Raw genomic sequence first — 20,380 nt, 5'->3', positions numbered from 1 at the left:
ACATGAGGAACAGAAAAAGGAAGGACTCAGCCAAGAAGAGAAAACGGGCAATTGGAGACGCACAAACAGGAAGGCCTCTTAGCCAAAAGCCACGGAAGAGAAGTTGTGAAGGGTGGGTCTCTGGTGTAGAGAGGTTAAGAAAAGTAAGAACTGACAAACACTTAGTGAATTTGGTGATCAAGATGACTTTTGAAAACAAACATTTTCTACAACAAGGTCCAACTGAGCTAACTAAGATTCTACATCCGAAGTAACTTGTTCCTTGAGGCTAGAGTGACCTGAATGACAGCCTGAGAATATCCATTCTGCACAAATACCAGAGAACAAGCATGCTTTCAATAATAGCTGTTATTAAAAGAGAGGTTCTGGCTGCTATAAGAATAAGGTTCTTGGAGAAGCTGTTGGCTTTCCTTCCCCCATTTGAGATCAGCTCCTGCCAAATTCAACAATTCCACCCTGGGGCCTAACTACTTTCTACACAAAGACAATCAAGACCATTCCTTTGTCTTCTGGAGTTAACCATCTTGATTCTCCATTCTGTTTCTCTCTGCCTTTGGGGCTATTTCACTTCTCATTTCCTCTTGCAGACAATGGGAGGAGGAAAAGGGAGAAGATCATCCAATAAGGACATTATGGAATGTAGTTACACTCTTACAAGTTGGGTAAAAATTGAAGAAATCACAAAAGAACAAAAATCTTATTTACAGAACTTTGTGCAATATGTAATTTTCAAATGCGTACAGCAATTTATTTTTTTTAAATTTTTTAGCATTTATTCGTCTGTGAGAGATGAGAGTGCGAGCAGGGGAGGGACAGAGAGAGTGGGAGACAAAGAATCTGAAGCAGGTTCCAGGCTCTGAGCTGTCAACATACAGCCCAATGCAGGGCTTGAACTCACAAGCTGTGAGATCATGACCTGAGCTGAAGTCAGACGCTTAACCAACCAAGCCACCCAGGTGCCCCTCAAATGCGTACATCAATTTAAAATAGGAAAGGTTAGGGGCACCTGGGTGGCTCAGTCATTTAAGCGTCTGACTTTGCTCAGGTCATGATTTTGCACTTGGGGAGTTCAGGCCCCTGTGCTGTAGGCAGAGCCCAGAGCCTGTTTCAGATCCTGTGTCTCCCCCTCTCTCTGCCCCTAGCCTATTCATGCTCTCTCTTTCAAAAATAAACAAACATTTAAAAATTTAAAAAGAAAATAAATAAATAAGTAAACTAGGAAAAGGTTCTACTTCAAAGAAAAGAGATAAGCATCCAAGAAGTGCTAGTCTTCGCTTAAATGACATTTGAAAATACAACTGTGTGGTGCCTGGATGGCTTTGGTTAAGGATCCGACTTTGGCTCAGGTCATGATCTCACAGTTCATGAGTCTGAGCCCTCTTGGGCTCTATGCTGACAGCTTCGAGCCTGGAGTCTGCTTTGGATTCTGTCCCTCTCTCTCTCTCTCTCTCTCTCTGCCCCTCCCTGTTTGTACGTGCGCACTCTCTCTCACAAATAAATAAACTTTAAAAAACAAAGAAAATAAGAGTTTTTATGAAAGCTAAAAAGCATTTCTTTCAGGTCTGTATAAAATAGTATTAAAATTTTATCCCATACACTTCACACTTTTCCCCTTATGATTCCCCCTTGTATGTGAATAGGAAATTATAGTAAATTCTGAATTGTAAGAGTCCTAATTAATCAGATTTTGCTCTTCCAGAACTGACAAGAAAACAGTACTTTTGTGTAAGAGGTAAACTTGGCTAACCTGAGATTTGGTATTATGATTCCAAATGCTCCTAGAAAAGCCAAGTCAAATAGTAACATTCTTATCTTAGAAAAATCAGTTTTTAAGCTGGCATTATGAGGTCTTAAACAAAACCTGCAACACAAGAAATCAGGCACTCTTACCCCAAGGTGCTAATAAATCCATTTGTCGATCCTTCCGCGTACAAAGAACAAATGTCTCCAATATGTAGGAAACTAGACATCTTGTCAGACATGTCTTTCTCGAAAAGCCTAGACAAAGTAAAATATGCAACGTTATTAGAAGGAAAGAAATGCTCAGAGGGGGGAAAAGAGTCACTGAGAGTTGGCTTAGCTCAACTTTCCGAAGCGCCCTACTTAAAAGTCAAATTTAAACGAGAGTGTGACAGGCAGGCAATTAAATGAGCCAAGCAAGGACATATGCAACAACATTTTTTTCCATATATCATTTATTTCAAGATATTCCAACCACAATAACGCTGGTTTCTAACAAAACCACACCCAAATCCAACTCTACAAATTGAGGACCCTCGATAATGAATAGTGAATATAAAGACTGCATGGAAGTCAGCCAACAACTCTGCAGTGATTAAGGAGTTGGAAAGTCTGACTTATGAAACATTAACATATTCAATCTGCCTCAGGCAATGTGAAGTCAGAAGGAAACACCTGGTATAAAACTTGGGTCTGGCTGTGCCTGTGCTGAGGTACCAAAGCAACAAAATTAATAAAAGGAAACCTAGTAACAAATACCACAAACCTCTAGTGGCCTTTTAAAAATTCAACAACTGTACCCACTTCATCCAAATGCTATTTCAATTTCTTTCCTTCTTACCCTTCTTACCCTTCACCCAAACACTTGGGGAGAAAGGATCTTAGCACCTGGTCCAAACCCTGCAGGTAAGAATAAGATGGCTCAGGTCAGGTAACAACCCTGGTCAGGAATACATAACGGCTAGTTAGGGGCAGTCCTAGAAAAGACTCTTAAGTTCCAGGAAATCTCTCCACAGCCCAGAAGTCATTACACACACACACATACACACACCACATACACACACACCAACAAAAATATTGACATGACTCATAGGCACAGCTTTCATGAGGGCCATAAATATTGAGGAGTGGGAGCCAATTATAAAAATTTTGACATTTAAAAAACAAGCTCAGTTATGTGGGAAAACAGTGCGCTGGTGTGGACCCCAGCTAACACCCCATGGCTTCCTCAGGCATCTGGTGTGTAGATGCATGGAGTAAACCGAGTCTTTCCAGAATCTCTCCTCCAAACCCAGAGCCTCTTAAGCATCTTCTCCAATGTCTTTACTCCAGCTCCCCAGCTAGAAATCATTCACCTGCAAAGCCACAAGACTTGTAATGGCGTGGAAAAGTATTCTCTTCTGGAATTGCCTTCTGGGCACCAAGTTTTCTTTTGGTTAAAATCATGGAGCAATGGGGGCGCCTGGGTGGCTCAGTCGGTTAAGCGTCCGACTTCGGCTCAGGTCATGATCTCACGGTTCGTGGGTTCGAGCCCCGCGTCGGGCTCTGTGCTGACAGCTCAGAGCCTGGAGCCTGTTTCAGATTCTGTGTCTCCTTCTCTCTGTGACCTCCCCCCCCCCCCCCCCCGTTCATGCTCTGTCTCTCTCTGTCTCAAAAATAAATAAACATTAAAAAAAAAATTAAAAAAAAAAAATCATGGAGCAATGATCATCAGGAAACCTAGGGAAGCATTTCTCCTACTCAGCAGGAGTGCCAGGTGCTAAAAATGAACTGTTAAATAACCTCAGTTCACTGCTTGAGAATCTACAAGGAAAAACTAATCCCTCCAAACAACCCAGATATAGCAAGAGAAGGAACATTTCACTGAACATGAACTTATGCATTGAGAAAGACAGCAAGTGAGAACACATTCTCCAAAAAAACAGCCAACATCTGTAAACCTTGTGGAAAGACACACAAGTCATGTGTAGAGGGACAATTTGCCAGCCAAGACCCACTCTCCAGAATCAAGTCTGTTATTTCTTCCTAACTGGTTATTTTATACCTAAAAGGCAAACCAGTGTTTTAAACAACACCCGAAAAAGCTGCACAAGTGGAAAACACTAAGGACTTTAATATTTCCCTTATGTGCTTATATTTAAAAGCCTCATCATAAGGGGTCAGCAAGTCAACATACGTCTGGGACTGATTATTGGAAATCAAGTTCTGTTTGAATTTTGAGCCAGACCAAATTTGTGTCTTCACACTCTGGCCTCCCAGAAGGACACAGGAGAAGCCTGGATACAGGAGAGCAGGGATGTGCTCAGTCAAGGAGGCCTTGTCTAGTGGGCCTAACTCTGTCCTTTTGGGCTTGCCCTTCAAATTGGCCCCCGTGGAGATCAGGCCAGTAAATAGCAGTGTGACCCCTGTTTTCTCAACTTTCCTCACCTCCTGGTTACCTTACTGAAAGATTCCAGGTCCCTAATGGAAAGAAGCAGACATAATTCAGTGTTCTGGAATGATGTACTCAGTATCGCCTGCAGTTGATAATTGAAATAGATGTCTAAACACAGTGTTTCTCTAGCACAGTTCTGCAGTGCTACCATTGCAAATAATAATGACTAACATTTATCAAGCATCATCAGGCTCACGGTGGTGCTTAAGGGCTTTACACATGTTCTCTTACTGAATCCTCACGACCACCACATGAAGTGGATACAACTATTATTCTCATTTTATTGTTGGAGAAACCAAGATCCAGAGATGTGAAGATGCCCCAGGCCAGGGTTTTAAGTCACATCAGAGTCTTAAGCAGAGCTTCTCATCAACAATGACCCCTGGAACATGGACGAAAACATCAGCCATCCTTATTAAGATTATGAAGACCTGAATTTCTGTGTTCTGTACAATTATGTTTCCTAGTTCTTCTACCTCGGTGTTCCCTAATTTTTCTACCATGGCCACACAACACTTTGGTAAGTCAGAAAAAAGGAAATTAACCTTCCCAACCATGTTTGTTAAGCAGACAACTAAGTCAACTTTAGCCATATTTTACAGTTTTCCCAGAAAACAATGATCAGTATGTCCACCATAGTTAATGATCCTCAACTGGGAAATCTGCCAGGGGTCCCCAATTTAAAGAAACGACCAAAAACGGGAAGTGGAAGGCGCTACAGAGTCTTCCCTAAGGGCCTCAAGACGTAGGTCCCCTCAAAAAGGACTGGTCTGGCTGGAAAGCTTTGGAGGGCTCCCCTCATCTATCATTAGTTAAGTGTAAGAAGAGGAGAAGGATAAGGGAGAGAGGGAGGAAAGGTCCTGGGGCCATCATCAGCCCTACCCTAGAAGGAAAAACAAAGGCCAGGAAAGTCAACAGAACAGGCCTCTGGAGCCTGGAGGGAAAGTCAGCCAGTGAGTGATGGGCGTGGGAGCAATCTTTTGGAAGACTTCCTGTTGTTTATAACAGGGTGGGAGAACCTGTCTCTTTATCTGATCCTGGACCATCTGTGCCAGCCAACTTCTCACAGCAGTACCCAGTGCTCCCGGCCGGGGACCCCCTAATACAAAAACAGCCAGCACCAACCTTGATCCGCAAGACCCTGATAGGTGAAACACTCTAACGACACCCAGGGCTCTTTGCTAATCAACTTTGAGTCGGTCCACGATATATTCGAAAAGGCTCGGATGGTCAGGTGCAGAGCTCCAATCTTCTTTCTGGGTGCAAGCTATTATTATTATCTCAACACTGCCATCCGGCCCACTTAAACCTGTTTTTGTTTCATCTGTAAAATGAGGATAACACTTAACTGCAAGGGATTATGGTAAGGAACAGATGAAATAGTGCCTGAAAAGTACCTGATACAGAGACTGGTAGACTTTCACTCAATGCTGGCTATTTATTATTTTTTAGTCAGATGAAGTCGAACTGAAAGATTCTAGGACTTCAAAATGTAAACTCAGCAAAGCAAAGGATCCCCGTATAAAAAATCAGGTGGGTATCCTAACAAATGCACTCCTGGATGATCTGTGACAATATATTTCACTTTAGGGAAAATAATTATCCTCCCTAATTCACCTATTAAAAATAACCTGAACTCTATGGAATTATGCTCAGTTCCCAATCACAAAGCATTGTGGTCTTTCCAAATAAACAGAATCATGGCATAAAGGTTGGAGGGAACCTATAAAGTGTGTAATTCCATCTCTTGCCCAATAATGGAATCCCCCTACCATGACTCCTAAGGATGACCTTGCTTCTGCTTAAACACCTGGCAATGTTTCACGGTTCAGATGGTTTGGGCAAGGGTTCAAATGCTTCCAGAAATGGTTCCAGGTTCAAAAAGCCCAGTTAGGAAATATTCCTGTGTCCCCTGCACAAAAAAATCTCCTAGAAAATCTGCTACTGGTCTATTCCCCGATGCTCAGAAACCTCTCAAAATGTGAACGCCCTCTGATCTCCTTAGGACTTTGCTTCTGTTTGCAGAGCATCATCATCCTGGGTGATTCCAGACATGGCCTGGTCTCCAGAGCAGTCCTCACCCAAGGGCAGACAGGAGCTGAGGCTCCAGAGTCAGACTGCCAGGCACCTCCAGCTCTGCCACCACGTCATTCTAGGACTTCAGGCCAGCTCTCTCATCTTCCTAAACCTCACTTTCCTCATCCATAAAATGGGGATAATATGAGTAGCTCCCTCAACTAGGTTCAGTAAGATCACGTGCATCAACAAGTCAGCAAAACACCTGCAGGAAATAAGTGCAATGTATGCAGGCAGCTACTGTGCCCCCCCACCCCGCCACCTCCCAGCACTGCTCTGACAGGCTGATGCACCTCTTAAAATAGGATTCTCCCAGGGTGGCTGGACCAGGGCACAGAAAGGGGGCTCACTGCCTCTGTGAGACGCTCAGGAGCCTTACACTGCCCACTGGCTCAGCTTCAGTTCTTTGTCCACTGAAACCTGAGCAATGTATAAGGAAAAGGTACATTTGATTCCACTCAAAAGAAAGGTGGGAATAAAAACACACAAATTCAGAGATCTCCTAGGAACAGAAACCAGAGGTCGTAGTCCTCCACATCTGTGGTCTCACAATCTTGTTCTTTGCCTTTTCTACACCCACCCTGGGTCATCCCACCCCACCCCCGCTGGCTCCAGGGGCTTCTAGGATTCCTCAATCTGTACCTCAAGGCCAACAACTACTGGGATTCAGCTCCTGGATACTGACAGTACCTGAATATAACAGAAAGAACTCAACTATCTCCCCAATCTGTTTCTCCTCCTCCCCACCCACTTCATCTACCTCCACAACGCCTGGTGGCACCTCTAGTCTTCCCTCGCCTTATCCCTGACACAAGGCCTTTGCCCATGCTCTTCACTCAGGCCTAGAATACATTCATCCTTATCCCACGCCCTGTCCTAGTTTAAGCCAACATCGGTTTGAGGGATATTTTGCATACTACTTTATTCCTCTCACCAATCCCTAGCACATGGTAGGTGCTGAGTAAATATTTAGCAAGTAATGAAGTAGGAGCATCTAATCTTACTGATTTTAAGTTTTAGTCTCTCTCTTGAATCCTCCAATTCTTTGTAACTCTTTTACTCCCGCCCAAACCTCAGCCAGGATCATTGACAAATGGGCTCCATAAAGACTCTCTGGGAATCCTTCTTTGCCCCTCAATCTATTCTACACATAAGCCAGCAAAATCTTTTTTTTTTTTTTTCCAGCATTATCTTTTAGAAACATAAATCAGACCATGTCATTCCTGTGCTTAAAACATTCCAAAGAGATTTGGGACTCCTCATGATCTGGTCCTTGCCTACCTTCGCCTCTTCGTCTGGCTGTACTGCCCACCCACCTTTTACCCTCTGGCCATGATGAACATTCTCCCGGATCCCCCAACATGCCCTGTGCCTTTGGACATGCTGTAACTGCTGCCTGACATTCTTCTCTACTCAGTACTCTAATTACCCTATCTGGGCACTACCACTGTCCTAAAATTGCTTATTTACTGGTTTGCTTATTTACTTGTCTTCACCTCTAGACTATCAAGCTCATGAGGACAAGAGAGCTGAGTTCTTCCTTCCCTTGTACAGCGCCTGGGACATGACAAGCACATCTGGGTCCAATGTAATCATGTCATCTTATCTGTTACCTAAAAGAATTTAAACTATTTTTAGGTGATTGTTTTCCTAAAACTAAAGAAAATCAAGTTGACACTGTTGGAGCAAGGGTAGAGAATAGAGGTCTGTTAGACCTTTTCAACAGATTTCTAGGACATTTGGGAGCCAGAAACAAAATTTTAACTTCTGTCTCTGGCAGAAAGTACCCCTCCCCCCGTGACCATCCCCTCTGTGTCCAAAAAGTCTAGAAACAGAACACTTCAGTCTGAATTCCATCTTCTTGTGCTTAGACAACTGACATAAGTTTCCTGAATTTCAGCTCTCTCAACCAATTAAAAGAAGAGAGGAGCAGTGCCTGGGTGGCTCAGTCAGTTCAGCATCCAACTCTTGAATTCGGCTCAGGTCAAGATCTCACAGTTCCATGGGTTCGAGTTCTAGTTCAGTCTCTGCACTGACGGTGTGGAGCCTGCTTGGGATTCTGTCTCCCCACTTCTCTCTCTCTGCCCCTCCCCCATGCATGCATGTGCACTCTCTCTCAAAAATAAACAGACATTTAAAAAAAAAAAAAAAAAGAGGAGGAGGGACTCTTCCTATCTCAGGGTCACCAAGAGAGGTAAAACAAATAATCCACACAAAGTGCTCAGCCCAATATATGGCCTTTAGTAAACACCCATTTTTGTATTTTCGAATGAGACTGAAATGGAAAAGTTCACTTTTCTTCCTCCAAAGCCTTCACTCACTTCTGTCTATAACTTATTCTTCTACTTGATATATGCTTCTTACTTTGCCAGCACTGTTGGAAACACATCCGAATAAACATGTCTCAGAAATGTTTCAATCTCTGTAAGCCTAGGAGGTGGGCAGTACTTGCACAGGTCATCCAAGGTACTGTTGCTTTTCAGCCCCCAAACTCACCAAACCCAAGACAGTCAGACCTCAACTCCATTCCCACTTCTAACATCAAATCAGGCCCCTGTGGGAGGCAAGGAGGAGATGAGGTGGAAACATCTTCAAAGGAATAATTCAATATTTAGAACCTCTTTCACTTCGGTGTGAAGACAGGCTAAATCATAGCCTCACTGAAAAAGAAGTATATTCGTTTCATTTTAAGCATTAAGATAGGTTTTGAGTTTCCTTTTTTTTTCCTTTTTGCTAAAAGCTTTGACTATGCCAGAAAACTCACTTATTATAATTTTTCCCATCTATTTCTCCCGCACACACTTAACTAATTGCATTATATTCATTTTTCTAAAAAAAAAAAAAAAAACTCAATTTTCGCCTACACACAATTCAGAATTTAGAAGTTAGCAACTCCTGAAATGAGACTAAATTAGAATACTTTCATTAACCAAGAAGTTACCTAAGGTATCACTTAATCCTAGACAGGCAAAGGAGGAAGTCAGAACCTTTATTTACACCAGGTAATGGACCCCAAAGCCAGGGACCAAAATATTTTGACCTGAAGATTTTTATGGACACACAGAAGCAAGAAGCCTCCTTTATTTAAGTAAGATGAAGCCACTTGGGCCTTGGGGCTAAACAGTAATTGGGAAGGAGAAAAGCCCCACAGAGTCTGCCCTTAAATTAGGTCCTTCCAAGCATTGGTGTCAGAAACTAAGGACCTCCCTGCCATACCGGCCCTCCAGGGCACCAATCATCTCCTGAGGTCCAAGTTCCCTGTGTGTTTTACCAGCCAATTACCTGAACTTTCACAATCTTATATACATTACCCGAGAAGTTCAAAATACCCCCCAGAGGCCTGGACTGTAATCATTTGCCTTTCTTAAATGGCTGGCTAGCAGGGATTATCTCTTCTATTTTTAACAGCCTCCACCTTGGTATCTTTAAGACCAGTTGTGACAATATCTGAGACCAATAAAGCACTAAGCCAATCTAATTTCTATTATAGAACACAACTTCATCTGAGTCCAAAAGCTACAAGGAGAACCAAGAAAGGGTTTAGAGTAACAGCTATAAAGGGAGTTATATTTGAAGCTACTATTCTCAGACATGGAGAAGAACCCACGCTTTATTATTTTTTAATGACCCATCCCACTGCAGAACTTCTAGAATGCTTGCTATAATCTTGCTCATCTGAAAAAGATGAACCTAAAACAAGTACCACTAGCTTCCAAGTTTTCAGGGTCCTTTGCAATTCAGCACTTTAGCTGGGAAGGGGTTTTTTTGTTTTGTTTTCTTGTGTTTGTTTTGCAAACACAGCTTCAATGTATCCCCATGCATGTATTTCTAAACAAAAAGCTCTGATTCAATATCCAGACTTAGGAACAATCAATTGCATCCTGCTACCTAAGCCTTCAGGTTCTCAGTCTCTGAGTTGTTCCATGGCACCACCCACCTTTCAAATTACCTGGCTACTCTATAAGCTAGTGGCTCTCCATGACGCCCAAGGACCCCTGGGAGTTCAACCCAAGACCCTTTCAGAGGCTCTTCAAAGTCCTAACTATTTTCATAATAACACCAACGCACCATTTGCCTTTTACTCCATCTCTCACACCATGGTTGAGTTTTCCAGAGGCTGCAGGACATGAGATGTCAGAAGAGACTGGAGGTGGAAATACATCAGATACAGGACTCCAGCTATCTTCTATTAAGCCAGATATTCATCAATTTGCAAAAAAGTAAAACAATGCCACTCTCTTGCAAAAATTTTTTTGGAAAATATAGCTATTGTTCATTAAAAATATGTTACTGTGTTAACATACGATTGGCTTATTTTTCATGTTGTCTCAGTGTTAATTGTCTTGGTGTTAATTTCTAATGAGGTAAGTACAGATGGTTCTAACTCACATAAACCTAAGTTCTTTGGGGTCCTCAGAAATTTCTAAGCATGTCAAGAGTTCCTGAGACCCAAAATTTTGAAAAATGCTACTATAAATTTTAAGTTCTGGTTTGACACTGCCTATGTGCTCACGACTCATACTGCATAAACATGAAAAACTGGACAGGACTAAAATGCAAAACATACAACATCCAAGACTTTAGAGAAAACCCCCTGATTTGAAACCACCTTTTTATTCAACAAATTTATCGAATACCTACCATGCACTATCCCTACTCCAGGTGTGTGGGACATAGGTAAAAAGAAGACAGTCCAGGTCCTGGTTCTCATGATAGTTTTACAGGCACAACCAATCAGATAGTGTTAAGTACTAGGCAGAGAATTAAAACTGTGTGACATTTTACTTTTGGCTGGTCAGAGAGAGCAAGTTGAGACATTTAAGCTAAGACCTGAAAGTCAAGACAGAGGCAATCATGCAAAAAAATCAGGTGGAAGAGCATTTTAGGCATAGCAAATAGCTAGTACAAAGGCACTGTGCGCAGAAAAGAAGTTGGCAAGTTCAAGAAAAAGACAGCCAGCCACAATGTCTGGACCATTAACGGGGAAAGAAAGAAAGTGCGGGGTAAGGTCAGAGAAGAAGAAGCCCGGGCCAGTGGCATTCCCCAAGCCAGGGTAAAAAGTCTGCCTTTAGGGGCGCCTGGATGGCTCGGTCGGTTAAGCGTCCGAGTTCGGCTCAGGTCATGATCTCACGGTCCGTGAGTTTGAGCCCCTCGTCAGGCTCTGTGCTGACCGCTCAGGGCCTGGAGCCTGTTTCAGATTCTGTGTCTCCCTCTCTCTGAGCCTCCACCATTCATGCTCTGTCTCTCTCTGTCTCAAAAATAAATAAACGTTAAAAAAAAAAAAAAAAAAAAGTCTGCCTTTATTGCTAAGTGTGACAGGAAGTTTATAATCTTGACCAAGTTACTTACTCTTTCTGGAACTCAGTTCCCTCATCTGCAGAATGAGGATCATGAGAGCTTGCCTCATAAAGCTGTTTTGAGGTTCAAATGTGTAAAAGAAAATAATGGGCTTGCTTAGCACAAAGAAAGTAAAAGATGGGAAACATTCCTGTTTACTGGGATTATTCCTGTCTGCCAATTTGCTGTATTTTCAACTTTCATAAACTACTCTTACTAAACTTTTTAGGGCTTACAATCCGTTGAGGATTAATCCTATCAACCAGCAAGTCCACATGATGAGTGGTATAGACAAAGGACACACTGTGTGATGCATTTATCTGAATTTGTCAATGCCAACTCCAGCAGAAGGTTCTTCCCACTCTTCCTAGTAAAACTCAAACCCCCAAAGTACAGCCAGGTGAAGAATGAATGACAGCATCCCACCTCCATAGCCCCCTCTGGGTCTACCCTTCAGTCACTAAGCTTTGCCACTTGGCCCCAAAGCACAGGGTACTCGGAAAAGCCATTCTTCTGCTAAAAAAGGTAGCCAATGGAAATCCATCAGCCTTCTCTGCTCTTTCTTGGCACATTCACATCATCTCCACCTCCTAAAAAAGAGAAGGCCTCTGCCAAAGACTTAGTGCTGGTTTTATTGCTGCTTGCTTTAAAAATGATTGCTTAAAATGAATAAAATCAAAAGGCTTCCTTTCAAGCTAGGCAGCAAAGAGAAGGCTCATGCACAAAGACTTAAAAGCTCCTGGAGATTCAGCAGGCCTCAGGCAGCTGGTCTCCAGGAACACAGATAAGACCTGGGGGCCACAGCTGCCATCAACACAAAAGAGCAGCACTTCACTTTCAGGTCAAGCAGCCCCCCATGGGCCAAGCCAGGCAAACCACAAGGCCTTTCAGAGGGAAAGCAAGAGTGTGCACAGAAAAAGGAAGAGTTGCCGGCATTTGATCAATCTCGTGGCTGGAGGCCAAGGACACTCCTTCCAGAGGAGCACAGGCCTCCTTAAGATGCCCTAACCCAGGTACATATATGGTAATATGGCTGTAAATACAGGGAAGAGAAAACCTACCACACTCACAGTGGACTTTTCCAAGACAAGGAAAGAGGCGCTCTTTTACACCGTCTCTTCTGTAACTGGGCACTCTCACAGTTAATTTTGGAACTTCCTTTGAGCAAAGACTTGACGATATCATCTTTCTTGTGAAACGAGGAGCAGAAACACGGTATTTCTGAGGTGGACACCGGCCGGCAGCTCCCCCCACCCCACCATACACATGTTTGTGCAGCCCCCTGCTTGCCTTCTGGTCCTATTAGTGGCTAATCAGATTGTCCTCAGAAATGCAGTGTACCATCAGGAGACCACTTATTCTATTGCAAAAAGCACTTCTCTCGGAGGATAGAAAATTGCATTCTGCTTTCGTTTTCAGACAGTCCCAAAGGAAGTCACCAACTCAGAAGTTTCAACTTTAAGCAGGGCCCTCTATGACAATCTCAGAAAGAGCAGTTGTAAATCAGCAGTTCAGAGCAATTCTCTAATTTAAATGTTGCTCATTAGACACACAAGAGATAAACACATGCACACAAAGATAAACCTATGTGCCTTTTCACAAACATGCCCACTAAATAGCCTATTCTTGAAAAAGGTACATTATCTACATGGCTATTTTTCAGCAAAGATGTCAATTCTGACACGTGCTCTCAAGTTTCCTATTCTCCCAGGCCAATATAAGAAAAGCCAATCAAAAGCTCAAAGTTGGCAGTCAGAAAATTTTCTATTTGGTGGGTAGAGATCATCTAGCTGAAATTCCTCATTTTACAGGCGGAAAAAGCAAACAACAATAAACCTGAGTGACTTCTTGTAGGTCACACAGCCGTGTACTAGCCAAAGCTAATAGACCATAGGGGCACCAGGGTGCCTCAGTTGGTTAAGCATCCGACTTAGGCTCAGGTCATCATCTCAAGGGTTTGTGAGTTGGAGCCCCACATCAGGCTCTGTGTTGACAGCTCAGAGCCCAGAGCCTGCTTCAGATTCTGTCTCCCTCTCTCTGCCCATCCCGTGCTCGCACGCTGTCTCTCTCTCTCAAAAATAAACATACATTAAAAAACAACAACAAAGCAAATAGATCACAGGGCTCCAGAAACCAAAGCCAGTACCTAGGGGAAGTGGGGGAAGAGTGGTATTTATTTTATTAAAAAGTTAAAGTCATCCCCAGCCTGAAGAGACACCCCTCTGCTCACAACCTGAACCACCAAAATAATAATAATAATAATAAACAAAAAACAAAAACCAACAAATCGGATTTGATGAACATCCTCAGAGAGAGAGCAGTGTCTCAATTAGTCTGGGAAAAATCAGTCTAGGACAGTTTCTCAACCTCAGGGCTACTGAGGGCTACATTTTAGTGCAGATAATTCCTTGTTGTGGAGGACATATCATGTGTATTGCAGGATGTTTAGTGACATCTCTGACCTCTACCTGCTAAATGCCAGTAGCACCCACTTTCCCTCAGCTGTGACAAAAAAAGTCTCCAGACATTGCCACAAGTCCCCACAGGGCAAAATCACCCCACTGGTTGAGAACCATTCCTCTAGGGACACAGGCTTTGTTGTTGTTTTTTTTTCTTTTTTTAATCTCTGAGACTTTTTGCAAACATTTGACTTGGCAGCAATGGCCCAAAGCAGGTATTTTTATACCTATTCTACAGAGGAGGAAACAGAAGCACAGATGTTACATGTTTAGCCCCTACTCAAGAGGCAGTCAGTACCCAAACCTGCGGAGCCCCCATCCTGTGGTTCAGCAGGGAGATACCATTAAAGCCTCAGAGCAACTGTGCTTCCCTCCCTGATTATTACCTTCACTCCCTTTTATTAACACTCAACAGTTTCCCAAGCCCAATGCCCACCCAAGAACTGTTCTGAGAAACATCTCAAAAGCTATCAAAAGGAACCACTTAATACATTTCTGCACAGTCCTCACTTCGCTCTCCACAGCAAAAGAGGCTTTTCAAAGCAAACCACCAATTTCAGAAATATTTAATCAGGAGAAGCTTACAAATGATTAGATTCTTCTGACAAGCAGCCTACATTCTTCTAAGGGAGATATAACATGGAGATACATAACTTCTTTCAACAAATCTCTTGTGGGCACTATTTCTCAGGTGCATTTGTAGGTTAAAAATCAAAAAAGCCCGTGAGGAAAATAGATTTAAAGTGCCATGGAGTTTCAAATAACAAAGATTTTCAAATTATCAGGAAAGGCTTCCCAGAAGAGAAGCATTTGGGTAGTATTTGGCAAGGTGGATATAGACAGGGCAGGGATGGGGACATAGTCACAGGCACAGATGCACCAAAGCAAATAAATGAATGTCCTTAAGTCTAGGTACTGTATCAGCTTTTTCTATTCTGAAATATGTGCATGGAGGGGCACCTGGGTGGCCAGTTTAAACACCCCAACTCTTCAGCTCAGGTCATGATCTTGCAGTTCATGAGTTCGAGCCCCATATCAGGCTCTGCGCTGGCAGTGTGGAGCCCACTTGGGATTCTCCATCTCTTTCTTTCTCTCTCTCTCTCTCTCTCTGCCCATTTACATCTCATGCTCACTCTCAAAATAAATAAATGTTAAAAAAAGAAAGGAAGAAAAGAAAAGAAAGAAATATGTGCACGGTTAAGTCTTGAAACTATTTTTACAAAACAAAGTCACTTCCCAAATAAAGTTCCTAGTGAAACACAGACAAACAGCAAAGAACTTGTAGGTCAGTGATGTTTCTTCTTACGCTCATCTGTATCTGATAAGCAACCATACAAGCAGCCCAGAAGTTCTGCTAATTCGCTGGGTCACACAACATTATAAAACCTAAGTTGCTCCAAGTGTCTGAAAACAGCATGTTAAATGCAGCCTTGTTCCTACCTGTGACCTCCCAACCCTAAGTAGGTTTCACACGTATCATTTCTATCTGAAACTGCTGCCAATAAGAGAGTCCCCCAAGTGTAAGAACTAATGCTTCCAGTTTTGTCAGAGAGAGTCCTGCCAGACCTTCATGCTCACCTTCAGTGGTGACTTAGCCTACCTTCCACTTGATTGAGAATGAAAAGGCCACTAAGGACAAGTACAAAGGTCAGTTCCAACAGGTGAGAACAAGCCAGGAAAAAATAACCATAAAAATAAGACAACACTGAAAAAACACTGGGGGTTAAGTATAGAGGTTCTCACACTTTCCAGTGTGCATGAATCCCCTGGGGATTGTGCTAAAATGCAGGTTCTGATTCACTGGGTCTGGGGTGGGGCCTGAGAGTCTACACTTCTAACAAGCTCACTGTTGAAGGCAATGATGCTGGTCTGGTGACCACAAATGGAGGAATAAAGATGTAGAGCAATGTTTTTCAAACTTTTGACTGAAACCCACAGTAAGAAATACATTGAAGTTACAACCCACTGTTCACTCTGTATGAGAGACAGAGAGAATGGGAGGGGGGGGGGGGTGTCCTTCTAAGTATCCATACAATACACTTTGACGTTTTTCTAATTTACTCGACTTCATTAAAAAAAAAAAAAAAAAATATATATATATATATATATATACACACACACACACACACACACACACACACATATATACATATACACACATACACTGATGGAGGGGCACCTGGGTGGCTCAGTTGGTTAAGCATCTGACTCTTGATTTCGGCTAAGGTCATGATCTCATAGATCCTGAGTTCGAGCCCCAGGTCATGCTCTGTGCTGACAGCATAGAGCCTGCTTAAGATTCTCTGTCTCCCTCTCTCTGCACTTTCCTCGCTTGTGTTCTCTCTCTCCTTCTAAGTAAATAAAGTTAAAAAAAAAAAAAAAACTGCTAAAGGAGGCCCACTAAACTGATTTCAGGATCTCATAGTAGGTTGCCATACATTATGAAGAACATGGATACAGAACAAGAGTAACATTCCTACCAATCTGGGGAGTACTATTGTTACCTGAGCACCAGTACACTAAGGTTAAAACTGATACCAAAGTGCAAAGTTAGGAGTACTTTCAGAATCCTTTTTAAAAAGGCAAGGATGTGTTAACTATGCTTTGGAAATACCTTCATTGAAAATATTCAGGTTTTAAGTTTTCTTCAATCTGCTTTCTTTTCTGACCTGTATAAGGAAAATAAGAATACCTATCTGGCCCTGGGCAGAGGTCTCGGAATACCATTTCCCACTCAAAAGAACTATGGCTCCTTGGAGAAAAGACTGATTCCAGGCCTGGGGCAAGAAATATAGAATATGGGCCTGGAACATTCTCTCATATTGAAAGCAAGAAAGCTATCAAAGACTACTACAGTTGTGTTTTTGAACCAACTTCAAAAGCCTCTCTCTTGCTGAGCAAAAATGAGCACTCTGATCAAGAAGGATAGCTACACAAAAAGAGATATAAATTATGCTTAAATTCACAAGTTCACAAAGATAGTAACCAAAATACATACCCACTGGTCATCTTGGTACAAGGGTTTCTCAATAGTTGCACTGCTGTTAACTGTGAAAGGGAGAATTCTGGGCTGCACATGGCTATGCAATGTATTGTAGGCTGTTTATCAGCACCCTGGCCTCTAGGCCAGCAGCACCCTCTTCCTAGCTGTGACCACCAAAAATGTCCCCAGGGTCACCATGTTGAGAACCATTGCCATGTATCATGGTAAGGAAACGACTTGTTATTTTTGAAAACTAGTAAAATACAGAGAACAAAAAAACTTAGTGGAGGAAAATTTCTTTTTATAAAATAGTTCAGCTAATGAATGAAGAATGAAAAACAGGAGTTTGACAAGTCCTAACGAACTAATGGATTAAGGCAATGAACATCAATGGTTCCTAATATCATAAGGCATATCCAGACATATCATATACTTCCCTGAATGAAGTTCAAAAAAATATAAGTAGCAAACAACAATAACCCTGATTCTGATCAAGCCTCTACATTTAAGCACCAGATAGGATAATACACAGGGAACACAGGTACATGTTTAACTATACCACTCTGACACAGTCAGCAAAATCTTAACTATGGGAAAATAAATCACCCCATTTCCTCAATAATAACCATAAAATGCATGGAGAAGAAGAGGTGTAGAGAAAACATTGATTAAAAGACACATCAACCACTTGTAATCTATTGACCTTATTTGGATCCTGATTCAAACAAACGGTTAAATATACATATATATTATTGTGTGTATATATTGTAAGCATGTGTGTATATATGCACCTGTGTAATATATGTTGTATGTATGTACATAAACATAAAAGGAGAACAGACTCCATTAAAAAATATGTCTTTTTTTTTCTCCCTGTGATGGATTACAGTATTATGTTGTTGTTTTTTTGTTTTTGTTTTTAAATCCCTATGCTAGAGCTACATACTAAAATACAGATAGAGCCTGGGTGATTCAGTCAGTTAAGCACCCGACTCTTGGCTTTGGCTCAGGTCATGATCTAACGGTTTGTGAGATCGAGCCCGCACTGGGCTCTGCGCTGACAGTACAGGGCCTGTTTGGGATTGTCTCTCTCTGCTCCTTCCCTGTTTGTGCTCACGCACGCACTCGCTCTCTTGCTCTCTCTCAAAATAAATAAATAAACATAAATAAAATAAAATACAGATGAACTGGTATCAGGGACTTGTTCCCAACTCACCCAAGATGCGTGTATCAGAATGCAGGTGAAAACAGAACGGTCATGAATTGGTAACTGTGCAGATAGGTGATAAGTAAACAGGGGTTCGTGATACTAAGATCTCACTGTTCTATGTGTTTCCAATTATCTACAGTGAAGGTTACTCTGAAGAATAAGAGATTCTGTATTGAAATAAATCATTACTAAGATTTATCCCTGTAATGACCCAGCTAACTTTGGAATAGTGCTTTACCTTCCATTTAGTTTTCTTAAAAACCAGTATAAACTGAGAGAGAAAACCTGGATTCTATGACAGTGATGAAATCTGAATGATGTTCTCCCCTAGTGATTCCATACCTGTCACCACCCAAATGCAATCACATCAAAGGTACAGATACCTTCATAAAAATGAAGACACGGGTGTCTACTGATTAACAAGAATAGCTGTTCAGGATAGAGTGAAACCAGCAAGGAACAAAACTTGAGGTACGGCATGAGTCCTTTTTAATGATATTATACACATAATTTTTACATATGTATACATGCAGGAGTCTGGAACCCTCATCTTGAACGGTGGGATTAGGGGTGCCTGGCTTGTTTTTGTTAATTAAATATGTGCATCTTAAGCAGTAAGTATCACCAGGTATGTATGTTATAAATCTGTACACATGAAGGGATCCCCTTCACTTATCAGAGAGAATTACTTATTTGGAAGTTCATATTCCCCAAGGATGATGCTAGACAGCAGAACGTAAATTCTCCTTGTGTAATTCCTTAAAATGAGACCTGACAGACTGGAGGGTGGTAGCAAAGTACACAAGGTTTCTGTTGAAAAAAACCACAGAATATCATGAGATTCTTAAAATTCTTATCCAAACCAACTGCAGGTTCATCTATTTATCCAAGAAGATTCCCTTCCAACTATAGGGGATTATAATCCCAAGTAAGTCATGTGACTAACAAGACATCTAGGTTTTACCCCACCCCCCACCCCCAATCAAGTTCCAAACTGGTAAGTGATCTTGCCAGCCTCACCAGTCTCTTCAGAAAGTACAACGTAGCTCAGGGATGCTGAGAACCACATGTAGAGTTCTGAGAAAGTTAAGAAATCCTCAGGGAAGTAAACCATTGCTTACCTGCAAAACCTTGGTGCCTGCAGGATCTGACCTGGAATCCCTCTCCCATCTGAAGGCCTAGCACTCTCCCTCAGCTGCAACCAACTTAGCCTCCTTCCTTTCCCTAACCTGTCGAACTTTTTCCCAACTTAGGACCTTTGCACTTTTCTGCTCTAGCTCTTTGGAATGTCCTTTCCCCTCAGATACCTACTGGCTAACCTCCCTTCCTTCAGATCTCTGCTCAAATGCACCATATTAAAGAGCACTTTCCGGGGTGCCTGGGTGGCTCACTCAGTTAAGTGTGTGGCTCTTGATTTCAGTTCAGGTCATGATCTTCCAGTTCATGAGTTCGAGCCCCACATTGGGCTCTGCACTCACGGCGCAAGGCCTACTTAGGATTCTCTCCCTCCCTCCTTCTCTCTTCCCCTCCCCTGCTCATGCTCTCTCTCAAAATAAACATCAAAAAATTAAAAATAGGGGCACCTGAGTGGCTCAGACAGTTAAGTGCCTGACTTCAGCTCAGGTCACGATCTCATGGTTCTTGAGTTTGGGGCTTCCCATCAGGCCCTCTGCTGTCAGCGAGGAGCCCACTTCAGATCCTCTGAACCCCCCCCCCCAACCACCACCATGTTCTTTCTCCCTCTCTCTCTGAAAAATAAACATTTAAGTAAATAAATAAATAAAATTTAAAAAAAGAGCCCTTCCCTGATTCCCAATCCCCACTTAATACCTCCTTATCCCCTTTACACTGTTGTTATTGTTGTCAATTTTTATCGTGGTAAAATACACATACACAACATAAAATTTACTATTTTAATCATTTTTAAGTGTGCAATTCAATGGCATTAAGTTCATTCACACAGTTGTGCAACCAACACTGCCATCCACATCCAGAATTTTTTCATCTTCCCAAATGAAACTCTGTACCCATTGAACAAACTCCCCATTCCCCAGCCCCTGGCAAGCACCACTCTACCTGTCCCTATGTGTATGGTTTATTTCACCTAGCATAATGTTTTCAACCTTCACCCATCCTGTAAC

At 42.2% G+C, this 20,380-nt stretch overlaps 1 protein-coding gene across 2 annotated transcripts in view; it reads right to left on the bottom strand.

Annotated features, from left to right (window-relative positions):
* Positions 1-20,380, bottom strand: part of ITPR1 (inositol 1,4,5-trisphosphate receptor type 1) — a 327,875-nt gene that overhangs the window by 303,108 nt on the left and 4,387 nt on the right. For both annotated transcript variants that reach the window (XM_042930020.1, XM_042930021.1), the window contains exon 3: positions 1,891-1,998. In XM_042930020.1, the coding sequence (XP_042785954.1) occupies positions 1,891-1,982 (92 nt within the window). In that variant the 5' untranslated portion in view covers positions 1,983-1,998. The remainder of the gene's footprint in view (positions 1-1,890; positions 1,999-20,380) is intronic.

Source organism: Panthera leo, chromosome A2 (assembly GCF_018350215.1).
Source record: "Panthera leo isolate Ple1 chromosome A2, P.leo_Ple1_pat1.1, whole genome shotgun sequence".
NCBI lineage: Eukaryota > Metazoa > Chordata > Mammalia > Carnivora > Felidae > Panthera > Panthera leo.
This window is presented reverse-complemented; position numbering and strand designations above follow the sequence as displayed.